We start from the raw sequence: 27,943 nt of genomic DNA, 5'->3' as shown, positions 1-27,943 counted from the left end.
TGAAACGTTTTCATCCTACAGTAAATGTTATTTTATTCCCTAAAATATATTCAAAATGAGTATACAGTATAAAGATGGATTCAATCAAGATCAGTATGCATTCACTAAGACCAAGAGTGACACATTCGCTGTTGATATCTCCTTTGGTATCTATGATCAACATTAGCTGTAACATTATATTGTTATATTTACAAATTACAAATTAAGCTATAGTTAGTCCACTTTCTATCATAAGATTTTGCGTTATTATATTTTGCATCGAGATCAACACAAAATGTAATATCGAAAAATGTAAATGGGGGGGGGGGGGGGGGTTGTTTATGTATCATCTCAATCTCTTACAGAAATCATATGTATGCTAATAAACAGTTTAAGTTTTTAACGACTTGATTAATCCTACGTCATTTATTTAATGAATAAGGGATCATTCCTTGAATACTATGAGGTAATAATTTCGGTCGGGGCGTGATCAAATCCAATAATGCCCGAAGGGCTTTATGATAAATTCGATCACGCCCCGACTGAAATTATCCCTTTTATAATATTCAAAGAATGAATCATTATTGCTTATAGTTATACATATATATATATAGTTATGCTTTTAGCCATTGTACGATTAAATATGTGAATATAAATTAGCAATGGCGCCTCAATTTGGCGTCATTGGAAGTTATATGGGTTATATAGTACAAATTCGATACGTAATGTTATAATAGGCAAAGACACTTGAGAATGTAAATATATACTGCAAGATGTTTACATGTAATTTATTGACCAGCGAGCCTAAATAGTACATATTTTTAAAGAGACTTTCTATCACAACCAGATGATAAATGGAGGATTTCCTGTCAAACTGCAAATGTAGACATGTCCTTTTTCATTACTAAGGTTCAGAAAAATCTCAATTGGAATATGATAATCATAAGAGTTGCTTTAATGAACTCTTTCTCTAATTTCTGCAATATTTGTCATTCTTTTTAGATTAAAAGTGCATTATTCAAATTAAAACAGAATCAGAATTTCATGTGAATATGCATTTTAACTTCCCAATAACTAAACATATCTGCGAATTAAAAACAATGATTCTAGAGATCTAAACACAAACTCCTTAAAAAGTAAAATAAACGACCAGGACTGATGGACTTTTTGATAGACAATAGTAAATCTTTTTACCCTGTAAATTCTTGCAAAAAGTATAAGGTCAAAAAATTGTCGAGAAGCAAGTATAACAATTCTTTTTTTTTTTTTTTCTTTATTAATTCATCAAAATGACTTTGTCATTATAAACAAAATACATACGTACAACGAAAAGAAAATCATCCAATATATTTTCACTTATTAATTAGTAAAATACAGCTTTGTTAAATGAATAAACAATATTTCAAAGGAATTAATTCCCGGTTTTTTTAATCTTTATTAGTTCATTGAAATTACTTTGTCGTTATTTAGAAAAAATACATACGTGCAAAGAAAAGAAAATTATCCAATGTATTTTCACTTATCAATAAGTAAAATACAGCTTTGTTAAATGAATAAACAATCTTTCAAAGGAATTAATTTCCAGTTTAAAAACAATCAATTTTTTGAAAATTTCAATAAATTTGAACAGTGATGTTTACACACTAAAAAAGCAAGGTGATTCTTCAAGTTCTAACACAAAATCACTTCTTTGTGTATAAAATTGAATTGTTTTTAAACCAAACAGGCCAACAGGCATTAACGGTCACCTGAGTAACTAGCCCAGACACAGACCTCAATAAAGGAATATCATATATGCATGTAATTAAACTACACTCTGGAGTAAAAAAAACTAATATAAAATTTACAACTGAATTCAGTTTTCTTTCAGATGTGTGGAAGTATAGATTTTCTTTTTAGCATTTTGGCCCTGCTGACCAAGGACACAGTGTGGAAGAGAAATGAAATTACCATTTATGTTCCCCTTACCCAAATTATACATCATATCGAAAGAATTTGGAAAAATTAGGCCATGTAGTTTGAAAGAAATTAAAATTATTTAATTGTCAGCACAAAATGAACACCACATGACGACAAACAAAAACCAATTGCAAAAAGTCCTAAAAAAAATGTTCCCACAATTCTTGCAAGGCTTCTTTATTGAATTTGCTTCCTCTTCCTCTCGACATACAGTTTTACCTTTAATGAAATGCAAAATCATTTTTGAATTCATTTATTCATTCAACAGTTAAAAAACAAATGAGTATAGGGTATAAGTTAAAAATGAATAGTGAGGCACTTGTGAAAAAGTTCATAAATAAATCCAATATATATGAATTTACATGTATCTCAATTTAAAAGTGTTTCTCAAATTAAACTTTTTTACTGATACCCAAATTAGCACTTTCAGCGATTCTTTAATAAATACACATATACTTCAATATGCATTATGGGTGTTTCCCAAATATAGACACACATATACCTCACTATGTATTAAGGGAATTTCCTAAATAGAGACACACATACCTCACTATGCATTATCAGTGTTTCCCAAATATATACACACATACATGTATACCTCACTATGCATTATGGATGTTTCCCCAATATAGACATATATACCTCACTATGCATTAGTGGTGTTTCCCCAATACACACACACATATACCTCACTATGCTTTGTGGGAATTTCACAAAAAGAGACACATATACCTCACTATGCATTATCAGTGTTTCCCCAATATATACACACATATACCTCACTATGCATTATGGATGTTTCCCCAATATAGACATATATACCTCACTATGCATTAGTGGTGTTTCCCTAATATACACACACATATACCTCACTATGTTTGTGGGAATTTCCCAAAAAGAGACACATATACCTCACTATGCATTATCAGTGTTTCCCCAATATATACACACATATACCTCACTATGCATTATGGATGTTTCCCTAATATATACATATATATACCTCACTATGCATTTTGAGTGTTTCCCCAATTTAAACACACATATACCTCACTACGCATTATGGATGTCTCTCCAATATAAACACACATATACCTCACTATGCACTATGGATGTTTCCCCAATATAGACAAACATATACCTCACTATGCATTATGGGACAGGGTGTTTCCAAATATAAACACACATATACCTCACTATGCATTATCAGTGTTTCCAAATATAGATACGCAGACACTGCATCAGTTTTTTATAGTATGCACACATACCTTCCTACAAATTATCAGTGATTTCTCATTATAGACACAGATGTAGACTACCTTAAATTTAAGTGTTCTTGAAACTGTTATATTTTTAATTCTCTACAAATTGGATGCCAATGAAAATGAATAAAACCACAGTTCTTGAATGAAACTACAGTTCTAAATATTCAAGTCATATCACAAGAGTCATACTTGGGAAATGTTAAAAAAAAATCAGCATTAGAATCTTTAAATTCATGGTGTTTGTATTGACATATGCTCTGAAAAAGGACACTTGCGCTTTTACCTGTTGGGAGTTTTGAAGGCTTAGGACCAGTTTTCTATTTTCTAGCTCGTTCTTTCCCAACATGATCATCCCCATCCTCATCATTATGATCATCATTGCCATCATGTTCATCACTCACATCTTTGTCTACAACATACAGCTACGAAATATAATTGTTTTCTATTCAAAATAAACTGATACTCCACCAAGCATTATTAGTTTTTCTTAAAAATAAATACACATATACCTCACTATGCATTATGAATAATTCCTCAAAATAGACACACATATACCTCAATATGCAATCTCAATGTTTCCCTAATATTGATACACATATACCTCACTATGCATTATGGATGTTTCCCTAATATAGACGGACATATATCTCAGTGTGTATTATAGGCGCTTCCCCAATATAAACACACATATATACCTCACTATGCATTTTGGGTGTTTCCCCAATAAAAACACATATACCTCACTATGCATTATGGGTGTTTCCCCAATATAATCACACATATACCTCACTATGCATTATCAGTATTTCCCTAAAATTAACACACATATACCTGACTACATGTATGTATTATGGATATTTCTCCAATAAAGACACACACATACCTCATTGTGGGTGTTTCCCTAATATAGACATATATACTTCACTATGCATTATGTTTGTTTCCCCCATTTGAATATAAACATAGATACCTCACTATGCATTGTGAGTGTTTCCCCAATATAAACACACATATATACCTCACTATGCATTATCAGCGTTTCCAAATATAGATACGCAGACACTGCCTCAGTGTTTTCTAGTATACACACATAGGCACCTTACTACAATTTATCAGTTATTTCTCAATTATAGACACACATGCAGACTACCTTTAATTTAAGTGTTCTTGAAGCTTTGTTTTACAATATTCTACAAAAACTGATGCCAATGACAATGAATAAAACCACAGTTCTTGAATGAAACTACAGTTCTAAACATTCCATTCATATCACAAAAATCATACTTTGAAAATGTAGAAAGTTTTTCAGCATAAGGATCTTCAAATTCATTGTGTTTGTATTGTGACATATGCTTTGAAAAAGGACTCTTGTGCTTTTACCTGTCGGGAGTTTTGAAGGCTTAGGTCCAGTTTTCTTTTTTCTGGCTCGTTCTTTTCCAACATCATCATCATCATCATTATCATCATCATCATTTGAATATATGTCTACAATTAAAAGAAACAAATGGAGTTATGTTAATAATATCAACAAAATACAGATACTAGGTTAAAGGAATTTTCAAATGACAGTTTTTGATCTTATTAGTCAACTCATTTTCTTATCTGCGACTTTTAATTTTAAAATAACATTTCTTTGTTATATTAGCCAACTAATTTTCTTATCTGACTATTATCTTTTAATTTAATTGCCTATTACAAGTTTACTTGCAATAAAAATATTAACCTTCACAGGCAATTTCATCTAAGGACTTTCCACTAAATTTAGAAATGTATCCATTGTCAAATGCAGTCAAAAATGTTCCCATTCTACATATATGTAGCAATATGTAGTGTTTCATTTGGCAGTCTATAAATAGATTTAAGATTTTGAATGTAGAACTAGCTTAAACATCACAGACCCATAAAATTAGCGATTTTGCATGACATCAACTTATACAAGATGGCAATACCTTCTTCTTATTGTGTCCTCCTATAATGTGGATTTAAACAAGTACATACTTTGAGAAATGAAATCCCATTAAATTACAAAAATATATACATGCATTGAATTCAGCTGCAGAGAAAAAGCAAAGAAAATTTTTTCCATTAATAAAAAGCTCCAACACATCAAGAGAAAAATCTGCACAGAAAGAACAAGATTCTGAATATTCAAAATCTGAATCAAATGCTAAAAGCCCAATTGGAAATTCATCATCCATGCTAGCTATATTTACTCATTATACATGGTTGCTCTTGATCATTTTATCTACAAAAAAGAAATTAAACCATCTGTTAAATGTTAAATATTATAACAATTAAAACATTTAAGTATGTATCAAATAAAATGTTACAAATGTGAGGTGCATAGCTCACTTCTCTTCAATAAAAATGGCTTTAATAAGAGGCAAATTTCAAATGTCTGCCTATCTACCATCAACAAACCTACATGTAGTACTTAACAAACAAAAGGTCCACAGGTCTTGACAGCCACATGAACACCATAGCCTTTAGATTGATCTGCCAGAGGGTCTAATATTTATGCATGTTAAATTTCATTTTGAATTCTAAAAGTCTTTGATGTTTGAAAAACATTTCCTAATCCTTAAAAAGGAGCGGGAAGTTGGAAGAATCTCAAACTATTCATATCCTAGCCAAAGACGCCAAAAATTGTAGACCTTTGGTACAAAGAGGCTTTTAATGGCCAATCTTTCTTATATTCAGTATTATTTCAATATACATGTTACATGCATTTTTTATTAACAATGCATTTAGTTTATTTCCAAAGACTGTAAAAGTAAAAAATAATATACCAGTACTTTGAAATTCAATGCATTTTCACTCTCTGGCCAATTAACATATGCTACAAAATGGAAGTTGAAAAAATCGCAATACATGACGGTGTTTTCGGATTCCGCCTGTTTAAGCTAACTTTGCATGCAAGTACAGTAAACTTAGAGAGGAAATTAAAAATATATATTATTGTTATAAAAGTTACAGCCTGATTATTTTGAACCAAATCTGAAAAGAATAATGAGAAAAAAAACTCTGTAGATATTGCATATTGTCACCCCATTAAGTTTTAAAATGGGAAAACACACTGGTCAACAAACAGGGACCGTGTTAGGGGGGAAGATACAGCCTAGTATATGTGTTTTGACATTTCTTTTAAACTTAGAAATACATAACTCTCTCTCTCTCTCTCAATCTCTCTCTCTCAATCTCTCAAAAATTCTTTGATGTTAGTTGATAATTGTCAAAATATCACTTAATTGACAAGGTAACATGTTGTGTGTAATTTTTGCTGAGCTGCGCTCGCCACAACGGTCCGTAAAACATATTATGCATCTAAATGCATTCGTCTATTAAAGCTTTGAAATGTGGGGAGGAGCTTAAAATCTACAGGGATCGAATGTAATCAGTAAAGTCGTACCATATATTATGCTGTGTATCTCTCAATAAGTAAGACTCCGCCACTACATTTTGGGGCTATCCCGTGATTTATTGTAAATAATTGTAATCCCGATCCCGTTTCAAAATAAAATAAAGACAATTTATCGGGAGGGGGGGGGGCTTATCATCTGAAACCTTGACAAGCTAAAAAAAATTATTTCCCAAAATCATGAAATCCTTAATCCGTGTGGGAGGGGGGGGGGGGGGTGTTGTATATCAATAACTCAAACAAATCTTACCTACAAAAACATTTTCACAAGATCATGAAATTCCTAATCCGGTAATTATTAATTTTTCCTTATATTCATTTCAATTCCTTACATTCTACCGGAAGCTTCCTGGTAATTTCTTTAAGAAAAATTATGTTTGCTGAGAGAAAAAAGTGGGGGAGGGGTTGGACTAGCCCCTCCTTGATGCAATGTGCGTTATGGTTAGATCTAACTTTGCAAAAACATTTAGTTACTTTTTTGTAATTTTTCAAATAGTGTCACACAAAAGAAAACCAGTCACCTTTTATATTTGCATTACAAGTGATTAGTACCAGGAATCTTAACAAGCAAAAAAAAAGGTATCCTTATGGTTCCGACGCCTATGGTTAAAACATCTTAATGACAAAATTTATGCCTTTTTCATACATCATCCGAATAATGAAAGTGTTCATTGTTATTTACATGTATCATTAACTTGATTTGATCAATATGAAGCATTTCCAAATGTAGGAATATACTATTATTTGTTTGCGACAAAATATTCTCTGGTTGAATTCACCTGGTAGGGATGATTTTGAGGTTTTTCACATTCCAACATTCTACTTACCACGCATTCATCGTTTGATAAAAATATCCCATATCTTCTAAAACCAGTTTAGCAACAATAAAGGAAACGTAACTTTCGAAAAGGATTAAAAATCCATTATCATAACTGTAAACATCACAACCATCAATAATATCAAAATCCTTTAAAACTAAAAAACACGATGATTGCAAAACGAATATACCAAACATGCACATCATTTGTTTGTGAATCTGAAAATTAATAGTTAAAAGGATGGAATTAGTTTTGTGAGCACTGTTTGCATTTGGTAGAGAGAGAGAGAGAGAGAGAGAGAGAGAGAGAGAGAGAGAGAGAGAGAGAGAGAGAGAGAGAGAGTTTGTAAAATATCAAAATCGTTAAAATGCCAGGAAAACTAAAGATATATCGAACTATATTCTATGTTGAAATACTCTTATCATATCCATGTAAATTCTTACTTCTTTCTTTTATATTCATATCTTTCCTTACAATATAATTATATAATTATACTTAATCATCACATGCATGGATCACTATCTGAGTCTCATGAGAGAGAGAGAGAGAGAGAGAGAGAGAGAGAGAGAGAGAGAGAGAGAGAGAGAGAGAGTAAGCTGCCTTGCAATTTTGTTAAATTCTATCATTATGTTGCTGGGTTTTTTGCTGTTGTTATCTTCAATTTAACACAATATCTGCTGATATATATCCTCGCTTGATAATTTAAACTTCATTTCTGCATTGTAGAACAACTTATAAAGTAATTTTGGTTATTCACAACTTAAGTTGAATTTATCAAACTTAAGATTTTTTTTAAAATCAAAATGAATCAATTAAAAACTCACAGCCATGTCCATTTTCATCAATAATGTTTTTGTTTCATTGTATGCAATGACTGTTTAGTACTGTGAATGTCATCTGCGTTCATTAGTTGAAAAAGCACGTTTATATATTTATCATGAGAAGAAAATCGCTTTCATGATGCAAGTTAAATCAATTTCATGTAGAGGCAATTCGAATTTTCTCATACGCGCAATTCATGAAAACTACTATATATTGTAATGTATAGAACTATATATCTTGAAAACTTTAAAATTGAACCAATTTTTCATAAATTCATATTGCTTTAACCCCTTTTTGTAATGAAGAACATGAAATCTGTTTTAAATCTTACCTAAGTTTTAACAACGGACATGATAGAGAAATAGACGTGTTTGTTGCTTTTCAAAAATCGTTCCTGTTTTATTTTAATTATCTTATAGCATTTTGCACCTAAGCATGTTTAACAGTAAATACGTTTCTTGTTAGAAAAAGAATAAGAGATAGAATCTTTCACATGTACTTACCTATTTATCTGAATTTGTGCCACGATGTAATCCAATCAAAATGTCCGAGACTCTCGAATGTAATGTTTTGATTTCCGAGTAATGTTAAACAGCCAATCAAATTTTCAGCCAATCAGAGGCCTTGTTTGACAAAGTGTGTGCTCAAAGTTGAAAATGACAAAATACGACCCGATGTTGATAGAACACACACCTACCAACCATTTGACGTCCTACCGAGGTTATTGCTTAATTTAAACCACGTAATCCCTGCATGCTGTACACGCATAAAATGAGGTATACATTCCGAGGTTACGGGAAAAGTACCTCGGTATTTAACACATACCTCAATACGTTGGTGTGTAAACAGAAACAATACCTCGGAAGTGTACATAGACAAACACACACACACACACACACACACACACACACACACACACACACACACACACACACACACACACACACACACACACACACACACACACACACACACACACACACACACACACACACACACACACACACACACACACACACACACACACACACACACACACACACACACACACACACACTATATATATATATATATGGAATCCCAAGTCCGATTTTTGGAGTACCATCACACTTTGGAGTCCTACATATAATGAATAATGTACACAAATTTTGACTTTAGGTATACCAAAGAGTTAGAGGCTTTTTCCAAGGGTTTATAGTCTCCTCAGAATTTGATCACAAAAACTTATAGATAGTAATGCTCCTTTTAAATGGGAATAACCTTTTATTCAAAAATCACATAAAATTAATGCCACTGCAAATAAACAAATATTTATTTGTATTATTTATTACATAATAATTTTTCACAAAAGCAATAATCAGTCAGCGTTTTGAAACAAAATAGGCAAAAGCAAAAATCAACCGCAAATGGAATATCATAAAATGATACGTTCTTATAAAAACTTTCAAAAACTTATTCTAAATTTAAAAATATATATATACGAACAGCATAAAAGGAAATGGACACACGTTTTGAAAATGTAATAAAACACGGAAAATATTTGAAAACATCAGAACAAAATGGTATGATTTCTAATCTATTGTACAACAGCCATTGTTCGAGTTATCGTGGTTTGGCTGACAACGCACTAGAAACGCCACGGGAGCTCGGTACAAACGCTAATAAACGCAGAAGAAACGTCAAGAGAGCGCGATGAACGCGGCAACAGGTCTTTGGGGTCGCTGTGTGAACGCAGCCAAAAGATAAACAACTTGTTCGAACAGTATTAATGCGCAGTGAGAGAGCAATAGAGACGCAGTGATATCCCAAAGGACTCCGAGAGGTCTCTGTGCAAGCGCAATTGACCAACATGTATATTTCTTCAGCGGGCCAACGGAGTTGTTGGAGACCTTACGGCGCTGTCACGGCAACGTCACTCCGTTTCTACTACGTGTTAATCAGAACGCAGAGCCATGCCGCAAACTTTGTGCATGTTCGAAGTACGCGCCGTAGCTTGGCGTTCTGTAATTTTCGAAGCGATTACAACGCGACAAATGAAGATACCGTTGCAATGTTACGACGCTGTAGGAGACTTTCTGCGTGTATCTTGGCGTTTAGCTTTATCTAAGGTCTTAGCAGGGTCGCCACGAGGACGCAGCGCCGGTGTGACAGAGGTTTTACATTCAAATCTTTCAGAATTTCTGTCAGATATTCAAAAACAGTTATCTACAAAACGTATAATCAAATCCTAAATGATTTAAATTAAAATAAACTTTGTAGTCAAATTATTATTTCTTAAAACGAAAGTTTTGCTTACTGAGTGAGGTGGTTGAGTCTTAAAATTTCTTCATTGAAATAGGTCTCTATGAGTGACGAAAATATGTTTTAGCGGCTGATATCTGCTTCAAAAATTAATACATGTACATATGTAGTCATATATTTACGTTTGATATTAAAGTCAATTTTCATTTTAACTTATATTTGTTAAGTTTTTATCAAAGCAAGCAAAATGCTTTTTTGGAATGTAATTTGGTCTCTATAGGCATACATGTATGTCCCAATTCCTTTGAAAAACAAATTCTTCGGTATGAAAATGCTAAATTACAATATATAAAATCCCACAAAAGGAATTTTTGTTTCATGAGGGAAAAGATATTTTTATAAAAAAAAATCGTTTCCCTTTGTTTCTATAGTAAAATAAGCAACTTAAGTCAAAAATACAAAATGATCTCTCTTTGTTTAACCAAATCATTTATATTTAATAAAAATATTCATATATGTTAACAATATTAAACAAAAAATATATAATAAAGACAGTTATCAAAAAATGACTTTTAGTTAGACGACTGGGCAATGCTACCGTTTGTTCAAAATTTTGGAAGAGGCCTCTTCCTCATCAAAACTATGTATTTAATTTATCGGATTAATACCCAGGAACAGAAGAGAATATTTTAAAAAAAACTGCATTCATTTAGAGCCCCACCCTTACACCAGAACCTCTGACACAGGGGCCATGAACTTCACAATTTCGAAAGAGGCACTCTTTTATAATAGAACTGTGTACCTATAGTTCATCTGCTTCATATTCACGTGCAAAGAATATTTTCGAAGGAATAATGCATTTTCACTATATAATCGTTAGAGCCTAACCCTAACACAAGAGCCCCTGATCCAATGGGCCACGAAATTCGCAATTTCGGAAGATGCATTCTTCCTCATCATAACAATGTATTTAATTCATGAGCTTAATACCGAGGAACAGAGGAGAAAATTCTCCAAAAAAGAAATCTATTTTCACCTAATAATCATTAGAACCACACTACATCAAAATTTATATATAACACATTTATATCACAAAAATGATCAAAAATCGCATATAATTATCACAAATACAGATATAAATTACACAGTGTTTTGAACTATTCAATTTTTTTAGTGGCATCATTATACGACTACTGCATATTATCGCTAATGAAATTAAAAATTTATAAAATATAACGTTAAAACCAGTTTAAACACAATATAAAAGTTCAAAAATTTTCACTTCAAGAAATATATAATCCTGCATATTTTTTTTAAACAAGAAATTATCTTGTGTTTGTTCTTTTGAACAAAACGAACAATACAGTCAGTGGCGTTGAAGCAAAATTTGTATACAATATGTATCCATTGATTCATTTCTTCTCATTGCAAAACGTAAGCTCTTCACGATAGATGTTTTACAAGACGTTCCATAGTTGTGAGCCCCGGACTTGTGTGTGAAAAATATCCTTATTGTTCAGTGCAACTTTGGTATAAGAATGAAATTACGAAATATTTGATTTCATCTAAATGCGTTAAATAAAGCGAATTCCGAAATTTAACTTTTCAGACATACCGGGTAATTTTTAAAATTAAAAACGAGGCTTGTCCAAATACCTATGCAGAAGTTCCAACATTTTTGGGTGTTCATTGCCAGTCTCCCACGGATTATTTGCATCTGGAATATTTAACATATCTCGGTGGTTCTTAAAGAGATATTCAGCGAATTCACAGACATTGTATTTGATTGCTAAGGTCAGGACTGAGTTTCCACGCTTGCTGAGATGCATAACTTCCACTGGGTTTTTATTATTTATAAGCATTTTAAATATTTCAATTTCGTGACCCTTGCTGTTTCCCCTTCCAGCAACATAATGTGCAGTTGTCCATCCGTTTGATGTGCGTTTTTTATTGAGATCATGGTATGTATCTAATATATACTTACACATTTCAATGTGGTCATGTAAACAAGCCATATGAAGTATGTTCATCCCTGTTGTAGTTTCCATAATCATACGTTTATTTGTCGTTAATTCGAGATATTGCAAAAGTTTCAAATTGCCACTTCTAGCAGCAAAATGGACAGGATATCTCCCTTTATGATCAGATGACGACAACAAAGAAGGGCATGCTTCCGATAAAAATGTGCATGTTTCTAAATGACCATTGTCACATGCAATATGTAACGCATTCCTTTCACTCACAGAGATTTGTTTAAGACTGTCTTCTTTCGTAAATTTAAGAAATTCTAAGAAGTCTTTATTACCATTTTTTGCTGCGTGCAAGGCTGCAGTCCAACCATCGTTTGTTTCTGCATCCACGAGATCATCATATTTATCAAAAATAAATTTACACATTTCCAACTGATTATAAATGCAAGCGATATGAAAGATGTTCAAGTTGTTGTTAGTTACTGCCTTTTCGTCAATACGGTTATCAACCAGTAGTTTAAGTATTTCGCGGGAGCCCGCCTCTGCTGCGTAATGACACGCATTTTTTCCTTCTGAAGACTTTTCGCACACAAGATCCTTGAAATCTTTATTCTCTAAAATATAGTTGCATATGTCATAGTGGCCACATTTAGAAGCTATATGAAGAACTGTCATTTGGGAGTGTGTTTTTTGGCATATGTTAAGTTTATCGGAGACCAATTTACAGAAGATCGTTCGATTGCCACCTTTCGCTGCTACGTGCAATACATTCCATCCATTTTTATCTGATCTCATCAGTAAATGATGCCTTGTTCCAATTTCCTTTTCCAGATGGTAGTTAAAGTGTTCTATGTTTCCTTCAAGACACGCCTCTATGATTTGTTTTATCGAAACCATTCCTTCGTCTGTTTTTTCATTGGCCTCAGAAGTATATTGAGAGTCTGTAATATAACAAAACAAATATCCAGGCATATTTTGAAAACACACACACACACACACACACACCCACCCACCCACCCACCCATATATCAAAATGAAAGAGAAATGTATAGCGAATGTAATACAAAAAAGTAAATTATAATAATAATGAAAATGTAAAGTAAAGAAAATCATTCATTAAATATGAATATTTTAGTATACCGTCTTCTTTATATTTCTATGTCATCGAAATATATTAAAACAAGGATAATGAAATATATAGATATTTTAAATAAAACTAGACTTTGACCCGTGCTTGCATGGGTTGTCATGGCATATGATATCGGACATTTACGAAATAGATACATTAACACACCGTATTGTTGACATTTACATAACCAAGCTTTAAGCTTTCAATAATACTATTAATTTCACTACACTCTGCTTAGTTAGAATTATCTAACTGTGTATCGGGACAGGCCATCGCCACAGTTAAAATGCCTCCCATATACCCGTAATGTAGCAAAAATTGCAGAATCGCTCCGAAACGATTTTGGAAAAAATTAATGAAGCTGCATTGAAAATAACAGTTAAATTATTACTAACAAACCTATTCGAGGCTGTATATATCTTTCATCTAAAAATTTGATTTGTATTAATGAAGAATTCAACACTTTTTCACAAACGCTTTTTATTTGCTTCGAATTTACACACCATGTTGACATTCGAAACTCCCTGGATTTTTCATATGAAATGCACTGAGATAAAGTTATCCCCCGTAATTATTCCTTTGATGATCAGAATATATCACAAATATTCAATGAAAATTTACACGTATTTGTGATATCGTTTCGGAGTTTATCCATGCAAATGTGATATTGTAGAAACATAAATTAAAGAGCCTCTAATGATTTAGCGTGAATGTAAAGCGCATGCGCAAGATTGTAAAATCCAAAAAAAATCTGGATGATTTCTGGATTTTTTAAAGGAATGTTCGTTGAATAATTATTAGCGAAGTTTGATTGAGAAAATAGAAAATCAAATTTGTGATCTTCAAGCACCAATGATATTTAAAATGTATGAAACAAAAGACAGTACTCTTCCGATATCTCGGTATTAAAGTCAAAACATTCAAGTCTATTATTCTAATAAAGTAGTATAGATATTTAGTACTATCGAGTTACATTTAAAAATTTATTGTCGCATGGTTTCACTCTAATGATTGCAAATTTCTATTTAAGTTACCGTGTCCTGTACGTGTTTGTTTTAGTGAAAAGTGTTAACTGATTAATCATTGGATCAATCGCCCAGGTCAGCTATGAGAGGATGTGTGACGAACGGATTTTTAAAGTAAAAAAATGACTTACAACAGTTCATAGTGATTCATTGAAATCAACTGTAGAATGACAATGGACGAAAAAAAGTGAAATTTTCATTCCATCATTTTTAATTCATAAACAAAAAGTGAATATATATATATATACAGGGTTGCCTCGTCAAGCTGTGAAACAACCTTTACATATTTTTTTTTTTGGTATTGAAACAGAAAACAGATTTCCAAAATTGTGATACATATAAAAGGATTGCAAATGAGCTAAAAGCAAGTGCTTAGATGTGGTAAAATTATCATTTCATTTCAATTTCATATAATAGGTGGTCACACCATTTATTCCAATGAGTCATAAGTGTTAACATTAATTTTTTTAAATGTTTTATTTTTTTTTAGTCACCCCCAAACAAAAAAGAATCCAAAACAAACATAAACCCAAGTTTTAAGAATCCAAATAAAAAATAAAATGTAAATATAAAATGTAAAATTGTATCTAAAAGTAGTTCCTTGTTTTGATTTTTTCATACATGTATGTACCTACGATAATATTTTAACGTCTCCAGAGACCCAGTATCTGTTTTTGGGTCATATCTTGAAAATATAATTTAAACAATATTTTCGTACTTAAAGTCGGGTACCTCTTTGGACCCATATTGGTATAAAAGTCATCTTTGTACATGTCACAATTAAGATTTACTATATTGCTTAGTTAAATCATATATCACAGAATTGCAGTTCTAAAGAATATACTTTTTTCATATATATTTCGATATCAAATTTTCAATTCTGGGACTAAATTTGAACAATTGAGAATCGACAATAAATCAGGATGCTTTGATATATTAAGTTATTATATACAGTAAAACTTGTTTAGTACGAACACGGATATAGCGAATTCTCGAATATTGCGAAGTGTTCTTGAGTAAAATTCTCAACAAATCATGACGGTTGTAACGAATTCGGATAAAACGAATTTACGGATATAGCGAACGGATTTTTGGTCTCGTTAATGTGAATATAAATGAAAGGACTATATATGATCAGGGCCTAAAATGGCCCCCTAAAATGAACATCATCATTTTACTGTAATTCTTTGTTTTCTTTGTACAGATATATATGTGATGTTTATGCATTGTGTTCATTTTGATTTAAGTGCTTACAATTTAGAAATATGGTATCATGAAGACAGCCTTTTCCCGCCATATTTGCATTTTTAGCATAAAACAGCTTGTTTTCAAGCAGTTTTTTTCCAGAAAACATTGAGCGCATGCTTGAACAAACAAAATATTTTAATCAGAGATGTAACTCGCCAAGATTAATAACTGACAAAAAAAGTTTCCTTGTTCAAGCATGCGCTCTATGTTTCCCATTTGTTTCAAGGTAAGAAAAATGTCAATTTTTGACCGATTTTGATTGAATTATAGAAACAGCGTCACTTCTGACGTCATATACTGCAAGTGAGTGCAAAAAAATCAAATAAATAGGTGAAAAATATATTTTATATCAACTCCTCTAAAAAATAACATAACATTTTAATATTCCCGAAACACTTTAAAAAATGGCGAATTATGGGGGCCAAATTCAACTCTTATCATATATTGTTCTTTAACACTTTTATGACGAATTTCTTAACAGTTTAAACAAGTTTGCATTACGATTTAACATTATAGTTTGAATGAATGTATTTTCATTGCAATCCGATCAATAAAGATATCAAACCAATGGATTTTTAAGTTAAGCCTCAATTAGCAAAAATTATAGTCTGGTGAAAGAAAACAGGTTTATAGTGAATTTGCTATAGTTATTATTACAGATTCTTTATATGGTTTTAACGAATTACGGATATAAGGATGTAAATTCATTGGTCCCTAGGACTTCGCTATAACCGAGTTTCACTGTAGATCATAACATTTGTGTCTTGAATTTTTTTTAGAAATATTGTAAAGAAATTAAACTCTCCCATGTGGCCCCATTCTATACAAGAAGATCACGATTTGAACAATCTTGAATATATTCTACCTAATTATCATCTTATACCCCAAAACAAATTTAACCAGTGGAAACATGATTATTTTACTACATATGTATTTGAGGATTTTATGCAATTATTTTGTTTTCTGACTTTAATACATTTTACTATATGATGATATTGGCCCAACCCTAGATCCCAGGGGCCATGAATTTCAGAAATTTGGTAGAGAGCTTTGTGGACATCCTAAACATGTATTCAGTATTTTCCTCACACATCTTGAAACGAAGAAGATATTTAAACATTTGTTTGTTTGTTTGTTTTTTTCATATTTGGCCTTGTCTGTAACGGCCCGGGAATTGTAGAGCCATAAATCTCACAATTTATATTTTTATGCCTCACACCAAAATTTGTAACAAATGGCCATGTAGTTTTCAAGAAGAAGTTAAAAATGTAAAATGTTTAACGCATGATGCACACCGCACGACGGAGGACGCACGAAGACGGATAAAGACCGATGGCAATAGGTCACCTGAGTGACTCAGGTGACCTTCAGGTGACTCAGGTGACCTAAAAACTGTTTTTGTTTCAAATAAAAAACATATTTTATTACTTTTTTTAATCATACAACTTATTGTTTACATTATATTCATGATTAATTACTAAATATGAACAAGCAAAGGAAGATAATTTCAGCATGAAGAAGGAAAGGAAGATTACTCCATTAACTGTCATATTTCTCTTGCTTGAACTCTTCTCAAATGCTTTTACATTGTGAATTTACTCATTTCTTTAATTGAAAGTCCCGTCAATGAGCAAAATAAAATAATATGGCACATATATACAATCCCTTCCCTCTTCCTCCAATAACTCTTGCCTTTTATGCAGGTGACATAAAATGTTATTAGAGATGACAGCTTCATATTTTATTTTCTTAATGTGCAGTTACTTTTAATACTGTATGTGTCAGTGGACGTTTTTTAAAATGATTTTATAAACATTAACATTATGTGACCATTTTGGCCACACCCTGCATTAAGAACCCTTACCCTATACACTTGTTGAGTGCTTTGGCCCCTCGTTAGATTCAAATCTCATGAAATTTAAAAATTTGAGATATGGCTTTATTTTCTTTTTTTTACATGCTGTTAGTTTTCATTCAGTATCAAAAAAAGTAAAGAAGATAAATTTTTAAACATTAAATGCATTACCACAAAATGACTTTTCAGTCGCCACTCTAGAGTCGGAAACTTTACCTCCGCGGACATGAAATGGAGTTCTTCATATAGCTTCTAAATTTGGCCACTATGACATATGCAAATCTACTTTAGAGAATAAAGGTTTCAAGGATCTTGTGTGCGAAAAAAATTCGTATCAATACATTATAAACTAAATCATGTAATTTCTAAAATTACGATAACAGCGTGTCTTGTAATAGGCGCTGTTGAGTGCAAAAAATGACTTGAAGCACAAACTTAAACACGTTATTTAGATAGATTAATTAAAAAAAATAATACTGAAAAGAAAAACCAGTCAAAAGCCTGACAGGGGATGACAGGGGCGTACAGGGGTGGACAAGGGCTTACAGTGGCGCACAGGGGATGACAGGGTATACAGGGGCTCTCTACAGGGGCACACAGGGGATGTACAGGGGATGACAGTGAAACACAGGATGTGACAGGGGAAGACAGGGGATTTTCATACGGACTGAAGTTTAAGAGTCAGTAGTGTAACCATGTATTCAGTTTCATTTAAATATATGTAGGAGTAGAGACGAGAATTCTATTAGTTTTAATACAATTTACTGCATGGCATAAATGACCCCACTCTATAGCCTGAACCCTGAACCAGGGACCATAATTTCAAAATTTGATTAATGGGCTTCATGGACTTTGCAACCATGCTTTCAGTTTTTTCCTCACATGTGTTGGAGTAGAGAAGACGAGTTTTGAACATTTGTCTTTTTGTGCATATTTTGTCTCGCCTGTGACGCCCCAAGGGTGGAAGAGCAAGGAATTTTACAATTTAGATTCCTCTAACTTTAGAGATGCTTCACATCAAAAATCGCAACAATTGACGATGTAGTTTAAAAAAGAAGTTAAAAATGTAAAATGGTTAACGCTTAAATCACACCACACAATGCGCGACGACGGACGAAGACAAATTCCAATAGGTCACATAATGAGTGACTCAGGTTGACCTAAAAATAGTAAATGGTTGTAATTTGTAATTGAGTCTGTGATCGATTGTAAATTAATTAAAGGTATTTAAATACATGGCAAATACACACAAATATCATGTACTTTCAATAACATTTTAATAACTTTGTTTCCGGCCTAAAGTTTAAAAAGATGTCTTATACTGATGTGTAAATGTGCATACCTATATGACCTGTGCATATGTAAGTGCAATAAATTGGTCTCTCTTAATGTTTGCTTGTTATTTATACAGCATGACACTCAACCAGGGCAATATGTGAAGGTCTAATTTTGTTAAATTGTGAACTTCCAATAACCAAGGAAAAAAATACTCAGTAAAAGGTTACAAAAAAGCAAACATGAACTAAATTAAAACTTCAGTAATTGAATTGTATTACATTTGCCATATTTTAGAGTAATTAATTACATTTTGAAAAGTATTTGAAACTAGATACGATCTTCCTTGCGATTTTTGTTTTAAATGATACCATGAATAATCGATACAATTTCAGAATTACCCCCCCCCCCCCCCCCCCCGTCAGATAATTCATAAAAATCCTTTCTTTTTGGGAGTTGATTTTAATCAACTCTCCTATGCAGTTACGCAGACAAACCGAAAGTGAAACAGTGTTTGGACCTCAGCACAAATCATTGCTGCTGACAAGACTTAGTTCTTGAAAATAATTGATAAATTCGATGTAATGTAGGCCTATGCCAAAGCATTGTTTTTGAAGGAAACTTATTTATAAATACCTTGAAAATAGTCAGATTTTAAATGGTACGAACAATTTAAATATTTTTTGTAGTCGTATATATTCCTACGCCAGAGTTCAATATAGTCTCGTTCAACTCGACGCTCGGCTGTCTCCGTAAATCCTTGTCGGAGATTATCGGTGTCAGCCGAGCGTTTGGTTGAACAAGACTAGAGTTCAATATTGCTTGGATCCATACAATTTTCGAGAAATATTTCTATTACTGATACATAGTTTGATTGAATTAATTTTATTATGATTCATATGGGGGTTTCTCGACATATTCTTGTCGAAAAAGTCCAACAATTCATATTATAAAAATGTGCGTAATTCAAATTAGAAACTACATGTACTGGTCATGCAAAATAACATATCATTGATTTTAAAATAAATAAACATCGACAAAATCAACTCCCGTCAGTTCTTCAGTACTTTGATTAATAAATAGGTGTGGCAATGAGTTTTACTGATATCAAATGTAAATATAAGAAGAAAACAGCAATGTTAACAAGTTCACCTGAATATAAACGTAGTTGGTATGTAATCAAATCAAAACTGATATTGCTACGATCAACAACTTTGCATCTATAATACATTAGAAAATCTTGATCATTTTTAAGTTATTTGTAATAGAGTGTCCTTGCAACTAAATAAAGGAGCAAGTCCCTTTTTCTTGATTTTGTTGGAAAGAACTTTTGATTATTTACCAATTTGCTATATATGTCTTATCAAAATATCAACTGATAAAAAGAATCAGATCAAAACGTATGAAATTTTCGTGCCTAGGCGAGCTCCAAGAAATTGCGCCACTGGCGTAAAACAAGATAATGGTGCAAAACTTCAAGCTATAGACTACCTATCCTGAACATTTCATAGTCAAATATCCGATAGTTTCTGATATCAGCTCTGCACAAAATAGGTCGTAAAAACTAGCCATTTGTCGGGACCGAAAGTGACGACAGAAAACTCTTCAAAAATGTATTAAATTAACATTAAGTCCAATCATCTGTGGAAAAATGATTGAAATCGGTTAAGTAGTTTTCTAGAAATCGCACGCACAAAATTTGGATAAAAATTATAGGAAACAGTACGAAAACAATTAAATACGTTCTTGCACCACTAGTGCAAAACAACTGAATAGTGCACAACTTCAAACTATAGACTACATATTCTAAAAATTATAGAATCATATCTCTGATAGTTTCTGAGATCAGCTCTGCACAAAATAGGTCGTAAAAAATCACAAAATCGACCGTAAATCAGGACTGGAAGTGACGACAACACAAAGTTCAAAAATGTATAAAATTCAGATAATGTCCCATCATCTGTCAAAAAAATTCATGAGATCGGTCGAATAGTTTTCGATAAATCGCGTACGCAAAATTTGGGGAAGAAAAAAATAAACAGTGCGAAAACAATCAGGTCTTCCGCTGGAAACGGAAGACCTTAATAAGTTCTTACGCTGGAAACGGAAGACCTTAATGATTATTAATGCGTTTTTAATATCTGAAAATCGTTTTCTAAATGCATACAAAGACTTACTAATTTCAATTCAGAGCTTAAAGAGAAGTTGCGTTTACAAACTGATCATTTCTATATCTACAGTACTGATTAGACCCAACCTAACAGAAAGTAAACCCAAACTAATCCCTTGGTTTACTTTCTTGGTTTTCTATAGAAAACACACAACGAGCATAGTTTATTTAAGACATGACAACAATTTTAAAAGTTAACCGGGATATGAACTTGGATAGTCACGTGATCGAGTCCATCAAAGCCCGAAGGGCTTTTCTGAAGATTGGATCACAAATCAAATAAGTTTATATTCCGGTGAACTTGTTAACAATGCTGTTTTATACTTATATTTACATTTGGTAAAGGCAAATTGTTTGCAATTGTTAAAATTACCGAGCTTTTATGTTTAAAACAAATCACGACAAACGATAAGCGCGTGCTATGATCATTGTGACGTCATGAAAGAGTTTATACATAACTGAACGTTTTCGCTACTCTATAGGTTCATATGAGGAAACATATTTTTAAATGTAAATAAAATGTATACCATCGCAAATCATGAAAAGTCTTTACCACGTCTTTTGTAAAACCCCAATCTTTTCTTTAAAACTATAGTTTTGAGATGCAAAACATATATACTGCAAGAAGTCAGCAACAACTTCACGCATGAAAAAAGAAGTTCTATAAAGATTAACAAACAAAGTTATATTTTCAAAAATATTTTTATCAATTAATGAAACAATATAACCGAATTGAATGCTTTACATTTAATGCTGATGGATGTGACCGGCAGAGGATGGCCACTCTTCCATGGCACCTGATCCTACCTCTAAGTTATTAGAGGTCTGTGTTAGCTCTTTTTCTTTTTTGTATTTTTCCTTTGGACTTTTCATTTTAAGCACTGTTCGTTAACACTTGTAATTTACATTCTTTCATTATTTATTTATTTTTTTACTTTTTCATTCTACGTCGATCAACCGCCTTAACCAACGTAATGTTTATTGATGACGTCACGTTGGGTAACAATACATAGTGTAATATAAAAAAAATATTAATTGAGTAATATCCATAGTATATCGAGTTGACAATTTAAAAGTGTTATACTATCAATAATTTTTGATATGCGATAATTCATATGATTGCATTTTCCTCTGCAAAAATCTTACGGTTCCCGAGATACATGTACAGTAAAATTCGGTTATAGCAACGTCTTGGGGACCAGTGGATTTACTTCGTTATATCCATACGTTCTTAATTCCGTATAAGGAATTCGTCATAATAACTAAACCGAATTCATTTAATTTCTGTTTTCTTTCACTAGACTACAAACTTTTGCTACTTGAGGCTTAGAATGAAAATAAATTCTTTTGATGCCTTTATAAATCGGATTGTGAATTTATGTGAAAATACATTCATTCAAACGTGTAAAATGTTAAATGCTAATGCAAATTTTTAAAACATAAAAAAATCGCTAAAAGAGTGTTAAATTTTGTTATTGTTCACATCTACGGGACTTGTTATATCCAAATGTGTTATATCCATAAAATTTTGCAAAGATTTGTTACTATGTTAACGGGGACTCAAAAATGTTCGCTTGATCGGAGATTTCCCTATACCTGTGTTCGTACTAAACAAGTTTTACTTTACAATGATTTCATAACAAAATGTTTTATACAGCAATATTGCAAAACTTTTTCACTTCAGGATACCAACTTCTTTTAAAAAAAAATGAAGATAGACCAATCGATAAAGTTCCACAGAGGAGTATCACACGTATCGTCATTCCAAAACATATAACTAAAGATTTCCTTTAAAAACTGTGGAAGATTCACGTCTAAATTCCGTGTAATGTTCTCACATTTTAATATTGAAATGTGCAACTTAAAACGTACATGTATTTGGTTAGGTAATACCACTTTGCTCGTATGTTTGTTAAGAATGATTTATGTAGTGTTATCATATACTGTAATAATTGCCTCAGATGTCGCACTATACCTTTAAATTTTGTTTATTTCAAATCTGCATTTCTAAGACGAATTGTTATGTAAGAAAACAAATAACTAGCAACTGTTCCTTTGACGCTTGTTTTTTCCCTCATTTCTGAAACGGTCAAAACGCACTGCGTGTAGAATACGTTTAAGTGGCGTAGGGGATACATTGAACTCTGTGTTTTCTAAAAGCCAAAGGTTGTTGACAGCTGTGTGGACTACAAACCCTAGCTTTTGATGCTTAAGTTTGAAAAAGGTAAAATAGATCTTAGGAAATTAATTACCTTCGTTTTTCTGCCTTTCTGTCGGTATCTAAAAAAAACAACAAAGTTTTCTTATATTACATTGCATTTGTACCCTGAAATTTCGAATAGTGCATTGCGTATCACGATTTATGTTTCATATGTACTGTATACCAATTTTTATTCGCAACGACTTTAAAGTAAGGTTTGCAGCTGTCATATTTTAGATATTGTTCCAAAGTTATCTTCCCTTTGTTACCTAAACTAAATACCCTTTTTTAATAAAATTTAAATCATTTTGCTGGACCTGTTTTATAACTACGAAAGGCATGTCCATGATTTTAAACTATCATTATGATGAAATGTGATTAATTAGGTGAAAATATGTACAGGTAATATGTAACTATAATTGGTATTATTCATTCTGAAAATAATTTTAAAAAATGTTACAATTTATTTCATGATTCGTATCTATCATTTTGTAATGAACTATTTAAAAATAGAATATACTGCAAGAAAAGTCAAAAGCATCGACTTTTATAATGTAAACGAAAATATCTTATTTGAAACCTTTCCGAGTACTGCGATTTCAGGAAAAACTTATCCTACTGTAAGAGTAATTTGGTGTTCTTAAAACATTATTTGAAACCACATGTTGCGGTCATCCTTTTTTGGGAATTGATAATATGCTTGTGACCTGTTACTTTTTTCAATTTAAACTACTAAACCCAGCGAAATAAAAAAAAAGTGTAATCAGTTATTACGTCATATAAATTTTGACGTTACATATGAAATAAGGAAAGTCATATTTTATTAGTAATATATTTTATGTCCAATACATATTTTTTTCGTTCTAGTCAACATCACGATGTATACAATATTGATACAATATCGATTTTACATTGTCAAAAGTGCTTTCTTTCTTTACCGTTAACATCGTCGACATTGTCGACTCTGCAACGGTGACGATGTTGAATCGATATTGAGTTTACATCGTCGACATTACGAAGTTGACTCGATGTCGATCAACATTGCGATGTCGACGATGTCGACGATGTCGACGATGTAAACAGAAAAGAAGGCACACGATGTATACTCCATGTCCATTCGATGTCTACTCGATATCTATTAACATTGTGATTCGACGATGTAAACAGGAAACGATGTAAACACAATGTTTCCTTGGTATTGGTCAACATTGCGATGTCGACAATATCGACGATATAAACAAGAAATTAAAGGTACGATGTAGACACTATGTCTACTCGATATCGATTAACATTGCGATTCGACGATGTAAACAGGAAATAAGGCACACGATGTAACACAATGTCTACTCGATGCTGGTCAACATTGCGATATCGACAATGTCGACGATGTAAACAGAATATAAAAGGTACGATGTAGACACGATGTCGACTTGATGTCGATCAGCATTGCAATTTTGACGATGTAGACGATGTAAACAAGAGACACAATGTCGACTCACTGTTGGTCAGCATTACGATATCGGTATCTAAACAGGATATTGTACGCTGTAAATGCTAATTTAATAATTATTTTAATATGAAACTAACACTATGTCGATTCGATGTTGGTCATCATATTGCGGTGTCGACAATATCTATAAAACATCGTGCATTAGACATACCTCCAGTTCTTTTTTTATTTTTCGGGGTTATGTAGTTTACATTGAAAAAGTAACAGATCACAAGCATTTTATCAATTTCCACAAAACAGAAGTCCACAACATTTAGTTTCAAATAGTATTTTAGGAACACCAAATCACTCTTTTACTAGAGGTAAGTCCACCGATTTCAGGAAAAACTTATACTACAATAAGAGTAATTTGGTGCTCTAAAAACGTTTACAGTACCATGAATTAATCATTATAAAAACGGGAGAAGAATTTAAATCCTTTACCTACCCAGCATATTTGGTTGTCGACATCATGCTGTTTTTCATCTATGCACTTGTCGCAAGTAAGTCTCGAGAAAGGAAACATTTTTAATGCAATAAATGAATTGTCGTTTTCGGTATTTAGCTTTCCGTTTTGGCATTTATAACCAATTTCGTATTCATACTTTCCATACTCTTTAAGTTCTTGCATTTTTGCTTCGATTGATTGCTGTACTTCTCCAAGAGTATTTGAGTCAATATTTTTATTTGCTTTAACCCAGACCTGAACCTGTATCTGAAATTTGCAAAGGCATACTGCCACAGTATGATCCTTAAATGATAAACATGCGGCATTTTCATACAAGCAAAACCTTTGTCTTACTTTTTGTGTAGACCACATGTCTATATGCATGCATTTCAGAACTAATCCATAGAACAGAAAAACTGGCAGTTGACCGCTTTCATTAAACTGGAAACAGAGAATCGACGACCTTTTTACATCCTTGTGAATTTCAGTGTCTTCAAATTTCGTTCTATTCATGCTTGGGATATAATAACAGAGTTCTTTGTCAAGTAAATATCTTGTTAACAATCCTAACCGCTCCATGTGTAATAAGATATTCTCCTTATGAAATAAATACAACTTGTTTTCCTCCATGTTCCATATTTCTGTTAGTTTGTTGTCATTTATCACTCCAGTTCTTTTAAACTTTTCGCGACTGATGTCATTTTCACGTATACTTACAGGGAAATTAATGATGGACTTGAATGCATTGATAAACCACTGAATATCAAGAATAATTGTTTCATATAAGTTCTTTTCTTTAAAATATATCAGAATCCCAACCCTGTGAAAGAAACACAACATGTTTGTTACTTCTTCTTCATCTATCTTTAACTCTTCATTTAAATGACGAATTATTTTTGATAATGATATCCGAGAGATTATCTTTTGTGTTTTCCTCCTGTGCAAAATTCTTTCAAATAATGCCCACACCGGTCGTATTAGTTCTTCATTATAGATAGGGTCACGAACAAGCTTTGCAATACATTTCTTTATATCAGCTAAATTTTCTAATTCTGATCCATCTTCAGGAAATCCGATTGCAAATGCTCGATCGTGACACAAGTGCCTCCTTAGGTACGGATATTCATCGTCAAATAAGCTTATAAAAGCTTGGAAAAACTTTACACTCTCCTGAAAAAGTCGTAATACAAAATTTCAAGATTTAAAATCTCATTATTCAGAGTATTTTTATATACCCTGTAGTTTTGAATTGAAATTAGAATTGGGTGAATATTTACTTATACATATATTTTCAACAACAACAAATATTATCTTAAATATATAGCATGCAAAACACATTTTAAGCAAATAACTGTAAACTCTTGGAGATTTAAATGCGCATCGTAGATGCTAGCCAGTCCCTTCAATAGGACCCCTATTATGAATGTAGTTTATTTGCTATTTTCTTCAGGCTAGCTACTACATGTAGTGAGCCTGCCCATGGCCGTCTTAGCCTTATTCCTTTTGAGGGTTAACTTGTCGTTCCCAAGGCTTCATTTTGATCAACCCTGAAGTCTTGAAAATAAACCAAATCTTTGAATATTAACATAATAATTATATCATTTAAAATTTGTTTTTTACACCGGTCTAGTTATGCGTAGAAATAATCTTGTAAACCTTATGCCTTAAGAAAGTCAACAATTCTTTGTCAGATCGCCAAACAGGCGAAATATTAAAGCTTCTAAATGAGACCCTGGATGTGAGCCAGCCCTTGAATATATGCACTTGTATAACTGTACAATATGAAATTTGCTATTTTTACCAGGAAAGAACTATATATGATATGAGTTGAATTTGGTCCCTATAATTTACCATCTTTTGAAGTGATTTGGAAACAATAAAATGCTATGTTATATTTTAGAAAAGTTGATGTAAAATATATTTTTCACCTATTTATTTGATTCATTTGCACTCATTGGCAGTATATGACGTCACAAGTGAGGCTATTTCTTTAATTCAATCAAAATCAGTTAAAAATTGCCTTTTTTTTTTAAAAAATCTTTGTTATGAATTGGAAATATAGAGCGCATGCTTGAACAAGGGATTTTTTTCATTTATTAGCCTTGGCTAGATACATCTCTGATTAAATATTTTGTCTGTTCAATGTTCAAACATGCGCTCTATGTTTTCTGAAAGAAAAACTGGTTGTAAACAAGCTGTTTTATGCTAAAAATACGAAAATGGCGGGAAAAGGTTGTCTTTACGATGTCATATATGTTAAAATTGTGGGCATTTGAATCAATATATATATATATATATATATATATATATATATATATATATATATATATATATATATATATATATATATATATATATATATATATATATATACCAAGAAAACAGAAAATTACAGTAAAATAATGTTCATTTTAGGGGCCATTTTAGGGCCATATTATATATAGTCCTTAATGCTTGTTATTGGTCGTATAAACCCGTTATAAATATGTAGGCTTAAACATGAAATGCTAGATATTGGCAGTCTCTTGAATAATTTTTTTTAATTAGGGTCTTCCGTATTCAACAGAATACCTTATTGTTATTTCTTTGTTTCTTTTTCACTATTATTATTATAAAAGTCCTCTGTTATCAT

At 32.1% G+C, this 27,943-nt stretch overlaps 2 protein-coding genes across 3 annotated transcripts in view; both read right to left on the bottom strand.

Moving 5' to 3' along the window:
* Positions 1-1,443: 1,443 nt before the first annotated feature.
* LOC105338757 (DNA-directed RNA polymerase I subunit RPA1-like) lies at positions 1,444-9,172 on the bottom strand. 2 transcript variants are annotated; one of them, XM_066081416.1, is made up of 5 exons: positions 8,765-9,172; positions 4,927-5,049; positions 4,584-4,688; positions 3,487-3,612; positions 1,444-2,157 (listed from the first exon to the last, which is right to left on the bottom strand). In XM_066081416.1, the coding sequence occupies exons 2-4, from the start codon at positions 5,039-5,041 to the stop codon at positions 3,521-3,523; spliced, it is 312 nt and encodes a 103-aa protein (XP_065937488.1). In that variant the 5' UTR covers positions 5,042-5,049; positions 8,765-9,172; the 3' UTR covers positions 1,444-2,157; positions 3,487-3,520. The 2 variants fall into 2 exon arrangements, with proteins under 2 accessions (XP_065937488.1, XP_034305206.1); XM_034449315.2 differs by lacking the exon at positions 8,765-9,172 and adding an exon at positions 5,417-6,109.
* Positions 9,173-9,431: 259 nt separating this feature from the next.
* The window catches only part of LOC109617183 (uncharacterized), a 73,199-nt gene continuing 54,687 nt past the window's right edge, over positions 9,432-27,943 (bottom strand). Inside the window, exons 11-13 of the mRNA XM_034448766.2 lie at positions 25,312-26,481; positions 23,427-23,454; positions 9,432-13,413 (exon numbers count right to left, since the gene is read on the bottom strand). Coding sequence (XP_034304657.1) covers positions 12,134-13,413; positions 23,427-23,454; positions 25,312-26,481 — 2,478 coding nt within the window. The 3' untranslated portion in view covers positions 9,432-12,133. The remainder of the gene's footprint in view (positions 13,414-23,426; positions 23,455-25,311; positions 26,482-27,943) is intronic.

The sequence above is a fragment of the Magallana gigas genome, chromosome 4, assembly GCF_963853765.1.
Source record: "Magallana gigas chromosome 4, xbMagGiga1.1, whole genome shotgun sequence".
Lineage (NCBI taxonomy): Eukaryota > Metazoa > Mollusca > Bivalvia > Ostreida > Ostreidae > Magallana > Magallana gigas.
This window is presented reverse-complemented; position numbering and strand designations above follow the sequence as displayed.